At 32.4% G+C, this 7987-nt stretch overlaps 1 protein-coding gene and 1 non-coding gene across 2 annotated transcripts; one reads left to right on the forward strand and one right to left on the reverse strand.

Annotated features, from left to right (window-relative positions):
• Window positions 1–260: 260 nt before the first annotated feature.
• Window positions 261–366, reverse strand: LOC121223950 (small nucleolar RNA R71). Its single transcript, XR_005921416.1, has one exon. It is a non-coding gene; the product is annotated as a small nucleolar RNA R71 (small nucleolar RNA).
• Window positions 367–5997: 5631 nt separating this feature from the next.
• On the forward strand, window positions 5998–7188 carry LOC107910977 (F-box protein At3g07870). The gene has a single exon (XM_016838884.1). It carries the CDS (start codon window positions 5998–6000, stop codon window positions 7186–7188), a length of 1191 nt encoding a protein of 396 aa, XP_016694373.1.
• The last annotated feature ends 799 nt before the right edge of the window (window positions 7189–7987 follow it).

A 7987-nucleotide genomic window follows, 5' to 3' on the forward strand; every position in this document is an offset into this window, starting at 1 on the left:
GCTACAAATAATTTTATGATCAAGTTGAACATAATTCAAAGGTGCAACAATATGTTCAGTTTGACGCGTTGCTAGAGTTTTGTGACATATTTAAGATTAATGATGTTACTGATGATGTCATACACTTACGGTTGTTCCCACTTTCTTTGAGGAGCAAAACAAAACAATGGTTGAATTTACTTCCATGGGGTTCTATCACAACTTAGGATCAGATAACTAAAAAATTCCTGTTGAAATATTTTCCATCGACCAAAACAACTAAGTTGAAGAGCGACATCTCTTCGTTTGCCCAAATTGAGCTTGAGACAGTATATGATGCATGAGAGAGATTTAAGGATATCTTGAGAAGGTGCCCTCATCATGGTTACCTTTGTGGCTACAAGTTCAAACCTTTTACAACGGTTTGAATCCCTCGACTAGACAAATGATTGATGTGGCAGCTAGCGGAACATTGAATAACAAAACACCTGAGGTAGCCCAAGAATTTATTGAAGAGATGGCACTAAATAATTATAAGTGGCAAGTCATGAGAATAAAATCGATCAAGGTAACCAGTGTTTTAAATATGGATGTAGTTGTTATGGTTACAAGTTAGGTTTAAGCACTGAGTAAAAAGATTGATGGTTTGAGTTATAGTAAACATGAGAATTCAGTAATGCAATGCAATGCAATACGATTGGAGCGGGGATGATTAATTTAGAATATTCACCCTTTAAGTCTAACATAGAGTATGAACAAGTCGACTTTATGGGTAATAATTCTAGACCTCAGAACAATCCCTATAGCAATAATTATAATTCAGGATAGATGAATCATCCAAATTTCTTTTGGGGTGGTCAAGGTAATAAAAGGTCACAATCCCTTTCGGGTTTTCAGCAATCTTATCAGCAAGAAAAGAAACCAAACCTTGAGGAGACGTTTGCTAAATTTATTTCGGTGTTCGAAACTAGATTTTAGAATATTAAGGCAACTTTGAAAAATCAACAAGCATTGATTCAAGGGCTTGAAAATCAGATTGGATAGCTCGTTAAACTAGTTTTTAAAAGACAACAAGGTAGCTTACCTAGTAACACTAAAACTCACCCAAAGGAACAAGTCCATGCAATCATTGTTCGAAGCGTGGAAAGGTTAGTCGAGCCTAAAAAAGGTTGAATCTAGAAGCTGTTGAAAAAAATGATGGAGTTGAGGAAAGCAAGAGCATAAGACGGTGGTCAGAGAATACAAACCATGAATTCCATATCCGGCAGCAGTGAAGAAAGACCGTATCAACAAACAATATGGTAAATTTCTTAAACTTTTGAAAAAATTGCATATTAACTTACCTTTTTTGAAGCTCTTCCGCAGATGCCAAAGTATACAAAATTTCTAAATGAGTTGTTAATAAATATAAGGAAGTTAGGCGACTTGTTAACTGTGGAGCTCAATGAGGATTGCTCATTCATTATCCAAAACAAACTACCCATCAAGCTTAAAGATCCATGGAGTTTTACTATTCCTTATTTGATTGGTAGTTTAAATGTAGAAAAAGCATTGGTGGATTTAGGTGGTAGTATAAGTTTAATGCTTTACAAATTGTTCAAACAACTTGGTCTCGGGGAACAAAAACCTACTAGGATGAGTATTCAATTATCTAATAGATCAATTAAGTATCCTAGGGGTATTATTTAGGATGTACTTGTCAAAGTAGATAAATTTATATTCCCTGTTGATTTCGTTATATTGGACATGGATGAGGATATTGAGGTATCCATTATCTTAGGTCGACCTTTTTTAGCCACTTCTAAACTTATTATTAATGTGGATAATGGTGAACTTGTGCTAAGGGTAGGTGATGAAAAGGTTACTCTTCAAGCACGTGATTTTATGAGAGTTACTAGTAAGCGAGATGATACTAGTTATTCTATTAATGTTAGTTATCATAGAGCTCAATGTTTTTTGCAGGAAATCACCTATGAAAACATGTTAGAACCATATCTTGTTCAAAAAGATAGAACTCGAGGGACAAGTGAAGAGCAAATGGTGCAACTCGATGAATTAGATGAATGGCGAACAAAGTCTAATGAGAACCCAAGAACGGTAAAAGAAATAACTAAGCAACGCCATAGTGTGCATTTAAAATATACAAATCAATTCAAAGTTGGCGACAAAGTGCTGCTAGACAAGTCAGATCTACGAATGTTCCCTGCAGAGCTTAAGTTGAAAGGGTCGAACCCATTTGTGGTATAAAATGTATTCCCATACGGAACCATTGAGGTAACACATCCTGAATACGACACATTTAAGGTAAACAGTCATTGACTTAAACTTTATTTTGGTGGTGAAATTAATAATGAGAGAGAGGAGCTCCAACTCCAAGATCCGCCTTAACCGTAAGTTTAAAAAGGGAAGTCGAGCTTAGACTCTAAATAAGTACTTCTTGAGAGGCAACCCGAGTGTTTTTATTTTATTTATTTATTTTACTTCGATTTTATTAAAAAAACAAAAAAATATAAAAATTAGTACATTTATTTTTATTACTAAAAAAAGAAAGAAAAAGAATTTTTAAAAAAATTTTAAAAAAAAATAAATTAAAAAATAGTGGTCCACATGGTCTAGGGTGACCCACATGGCCGTGTGAACACTGGAGCTAATTTTTCAAAATTATTTTTTTAACCTACACGGTCGTGTGACCTACACCTCCATGCATACGAGCATGGAAGAAGCAAATGACAATAGCACACGGTCTGGCCACACGGTCTGGCCACACAGCTGTGTGAACACTAGAGCGGTGCGATCAAGAAGGTATCCTATTGAGTAAAACTCATGCCAAGCGGTGAGACCGAGAAGGTATCCATATGCCTAGGTGAGACCGAGAGGGTATCTTAGATGGTAATCCTTCATGAAGATGAGACCTGGAGGGTATTTGTAGCTAAGGGTGGTAAGTACTGAAATTAAGGGTAATTGTTGGTTTAGTGAATAATTAGGGCTTCAATTGATTCTAGGCTAATAGCTCGCATTGTTGAAACTAGGAATAGGCAAGTCCGAATAACTTAGGATTAGATTTAGTCTTAGTTAATTTAATTAGTTTTATTATATCTTAAATTGGAATTAACACTACTAATTCGCAACTCTATCAGATTAGTAATTAATTTAATAGTAATTTTCTCCAATCTGCAATCCCTTGGGTACGATCCTCAAAATACTATCTCAGTGTTTTATTGTAACACATCTATATTATAATTTGACATGTACGTTTACAGAAACTGCACTTAATTTTTATCTTTCTATTTTTTCAGTATTTACACTTTTAACGTTCGTAAGTCAAGAGCCGGCCATTTATCTTATTCAGTAAAGTGGACTATTAGCTAAGAAAAAAAGAATTATAATATTAAAGTAAAACATTGTTTCTTTTGCATTTTTTTTCTTAAAAATTTAATAGAGGTATGTAGTGCACCATTTTTTATGTGGAATGATGACAGCTGGTCCACCAATCGACTTGGGGGCGTTGATTGATGCGGGACGAGGTAGAGGCCCAAGCTTGGGTCTTTGATAGGCTCATGAAGATGTCCTTGATCCTAAGATCTAACACACATCATTTCAGTGTGTTTCGACACCAACGTTCTCTAGTATACTATTTCAGTATACTATTTCATGTAATTTAAATTCCTCAATAGGGTTATAAGGTGAGTTTATGTACTTTGCTCATTAATAAAATTTCTATTTGGCTGAGAAAAAAGTATTTTAATGATATTTACAAAAATTGTATTTTTTTATTTAATATATACTATTAATAAAATTCTTGATTGAGTTGGTGTCATAGATTAATTGAGTATTAACACGGTTAGAAAATGACTAATATATTTTTTTATTAAATGATTACCATTATTATTTTGATGGCTTTTTGTCTTTTCATATTTGATATGATTTTTAAATAAAAGACCTAAAATTGAGATGCCTATGGATGGAACTCATATTTAATGTGCATATAAACAAATTCTTTACCTCTACACTAATAATAAATCTTGAATTTTTTTTAAATTAACTTTTAACATAAAATATTTTCTCTTACCAAATTTGGGTATATACTATTAATAACACTTCTAACTGAGTTGGTGTCACGAGTTAACCGAGTACCAACTCGATTAGGAAATGACTAATATACTCTTTTATTAAATGACTATTACTATTATTTTGATGACCTTTTTTTGTCTTTTCATTATTTTATATAGTTTTTTAATTAAAAGAATTAAAATTAACATGTTTAGAGTTTGAACTCATGTTTAATAGATTTATAAACAAATTCTTTATCACTACACCAATAATAATTCTTAACTTTAAAAAAAATTAACTTTTAACTTTTATTTATGTATTTATACTTATTAATGAAACCCCTTATAGTTTTTAAATAAAATAACTAAAATTATCATATTTAAGGATTGAACCTATGTTTAATGGATTTATAAATAAACTATGTACCACTACATCAATAATAACTCTTGAGTAAACTTAAAAAATAATAATAATGTTTAACATAAATATTTTCTCTCATCAAATTTGTGTTTCTATACTATTTATTAAGTGTTTTATTGAGTTGGTATCACTCTCAATCAGGTCATCAACTCGGTTAGAGAAATTACGAAAATGTACTTTTGCAATTATTATTTTAAGGTAATTTAGTCTTTTTATTTAAAAAAACCCAATAAAAATACATATATGATGGAATTTGAACCCAAACCAATTGCATTAATTAAACACTTAATTTACCACTCAACCAAAGTTTTATTTTGATAGGTTTATACATTTCAATTGTCATTATGGAGTCTTTATTACCTTCATTAATTGTATTTCTATATTGTTATATTTGATTGAGTTGGTGTCAAAAATTAACTCAACACCGACTAAAGATTGATGACAACACCATCATAAACAATTTTATGTAATTTTTTTCATTTTAGCATCGTACATATTTCATGTGTTATTATTAATTAGTTTCAAACCATACTTTCATTATTTATTGTATGTCATTTTCAAACACACATTTGTATTTTAAATTTGTGGTTTCTACACATATGCATATAATAGGATTTCTAATATTCATTATATATTTTATATTTAACCAAATATATAATATTTTAAACTTAAAAAGGTAGCATTTTTTAAAAAAATAAGGATAGAATTATTTAATATGAAGTGATTCATAAATTTATAAATTATATAAATTACTTTATTTTGTAAAATATTAATTATAGCTTTTAATATTTTTAATTGTTACATTGGATGTGAGTTAAAACTAATATATTTTATAAACTTCAAATTACAGTATCTAATGTAGATAAGTTATTAATAACATTAATTTGGTTGTTGACTAGGTTTCTATTTTGAAAAGCTCAGCTGTTGTTAAGAGAAATGTAATCCAAGTCTCCTCATTGTAGTCCTCTTGATTTCTTTGATTTGTTTTTTTAAGGAATCTCAACCCGATCCCCTCATTTTTAGCAGGAATTAAAAACAAATCCCTTTCTTCAATTATTTTTTGAATGTTATGTAGTTTAACTTTGCAACAAGATGCCATCCATTGATAAATGCAAAGGACACTTGGGACCACAATGCAACTATTAGAATTAGAATCATGACGTTCCTTTGGCTGGATTCGCACATGGCGCTCACGAAAAAGGAAATCTATACCACAAGCACGTTCTTTTCTTCTCTCCCTTTCCACAGGACGTATGGAGAATCTCCCTTTTAGGAATCACCGTTTTAGCTACACTCCAGAGACCGGTTTCACATTCTTAGCGAACGGTTGGCCCTAATTGATATTTTAATGTGCTCTTCAAATTTTTTTGTTCTTTTCTATCTGTTTGTTATTAACATGGAATTTTCCAATATCAAGGTGTCATATTCTATTCAATTTTAATTTCGTTTCCATCGTCCAACCATCATTAATAGTACAACCTAATCTTGTACCTCTCTCAACACTAGTTCACGAAGAAGAAGAAAGCACAGAACAAACTTATTAGCGAAATGGATCGTATTCCTCAAGAGCTTGCACTTGATATACTATCAAGGCTTCCAATCCCAAGCTTAGTGCAATCCAAGTCCGTGTGTCAAGACTGGCGTACCTTAACACATGATCAACTACTTGTCAACAAGCATTTCAAGCAGATGGTTGAGAACGATCCAAGCTTCATTTTGCAAATCATGGGTTATTCCATCCAAAACCAGCTTTATTTTGGAGATTTATCCAGCGACCGAAATGATGGAAACGTGACGATGATAGCAAAGAAGCTTACCATACCACCATTGCTTAACTTCCATTTGGTGAGTTCATGTAATGGATTGCTATTGTTGCGTGCCACTCACCCAAGCTTTGAACTCTGTATTTACAATCCATTTACCAGGGATTATATAGAGTTGCCGAAGCTTAGTCATCATGATGGGGTGAGAGGATTTGGCTTCGATCCCACCACAAAGAAATATAAGGTTGTCGAGATATCATATAAAAGAACAACTCCTTTCACTTTTAGTCACCGTGTTGTTAGATTTGGCATGCGTCGATCTCATCAGACGGAAACATCTTCTTCTTCTTTAATTGAATCTGAGGTTCATATATTGACTGTTGGTAGCCCCACTTGGAGAAATTTGGGATGTTTTCCTTTCCGTTTTATGTGGCAAAAATCTCAGGTTTTGGTCAATAGGAAACTTCATTGGAGAACTACTACTAACCTTATTATGTCCTTTGACTTGGCAACTGAGCAATTCAAGGAGGTCCCTAGGCCTGATGTCATCACTTCGAACTCGGACAGGCGATTTCATGAACTCGTGATTCTACGAGGTTGCCTTTCGGCAGTTTCTTTTGATGGCAACAATCAAGAACTGGAGATTTGGGTTATGAAGGAGTATGCTGTGAAGGACTCTTGGGTCAAACAGTTTAATATTGGAGCTTACGTACCAAAGATATTTCAGTCAAATTATCAGTGTCATTCCTCCAGCAATTCAAGGTTTTATTTGCCTAAAAATTGCATCCAAGTACTTTGCCTGTTGAGGAATGGAGGAATTTTATTGCAGTACGGAAACAAAGCAATTGTTTTTTATGATTCACGTTGTAGGACTTTCCAAGATATTCAAGTAACATTTGAAGGAATTTCAAGTTGTTTCACTGCAGTTGCTCATGTTGCTAGCCTCAATTCCACAGATACATTTGTGGATGCCTAGAAAAAAAGTTCTAATTTGATTTTATGTTATTTGAAGCGGATATTTGAGAATAAAAATCTTAACTACATTGATGATATTGTTCTATTGAAGTTTGTACAAATTCGCTGAACTGCTTAGAGCAACAGCATGTTTCACTTGTAGAGATGAAAACTATCCAATGTTTCACTTGTAGAGCTGTAAACGATCCAATGTTTCGTTTTTATGAAAGGTTACTTCCTATAGAGAGGAAAATGATCGATACCACGAGTGGAGGTGCATTGATCAATATGACTCTTCAAGCCACTCAAGATCTAATATCTACAATGGCTACGAACTCTCAATAATTTTGGACTAACTACAACTCCAAAATTGGTTCATGAGTAATGTCTTGTAACAGTCTGTTTTTCAGTGGGATCGAAAATGGTGGTTTCAAAATTTTGTTTTCCGATGGAGTCAATAAATATTATTTATTAATATTTACGAGTTCGTTATAGTGTTATATTAAATTTTAGTTCGGTAATTTTATTGAATGGTTAGTAATTAAGATATAAGGGCTAAATTGTAAAAAATCGTAAAAATTAATCGTTGTTGATTTTATTAGTTTAAAAGGCTTAAAGAGTAAATGTTTAGGGATTTATGTGGCAATTATCCATTTTTTAATTAAAGTGGACGGTTGGTAATAGTTTTTGTCACAATTTTAATGTTACAATATTATTAAATAACATTTATAATGGTTAGAAGAAAAAAAATAGGGCCACCATCTTCCACATTTCTTTCCCCCCGTTTGAAACAAGAAAAGAAAGAAAAGAAGTCATTGTTA

Source organism: Gossypium hirsutum, chromosome D11, assembly GCF_007990345.1.
Source record: "Gossypium hirsutum isolate 1008001.06 chromosome D11, Gossypium_hirsutum_v2.1, whole genome shotgun sequence".
Lineage (NCBI taxonomy): Eukaryota > Viridiplantae > Streptophyta > Magnoliopsida > Malvales > Malvaceae > Gossypium > Gossypium hirsutum.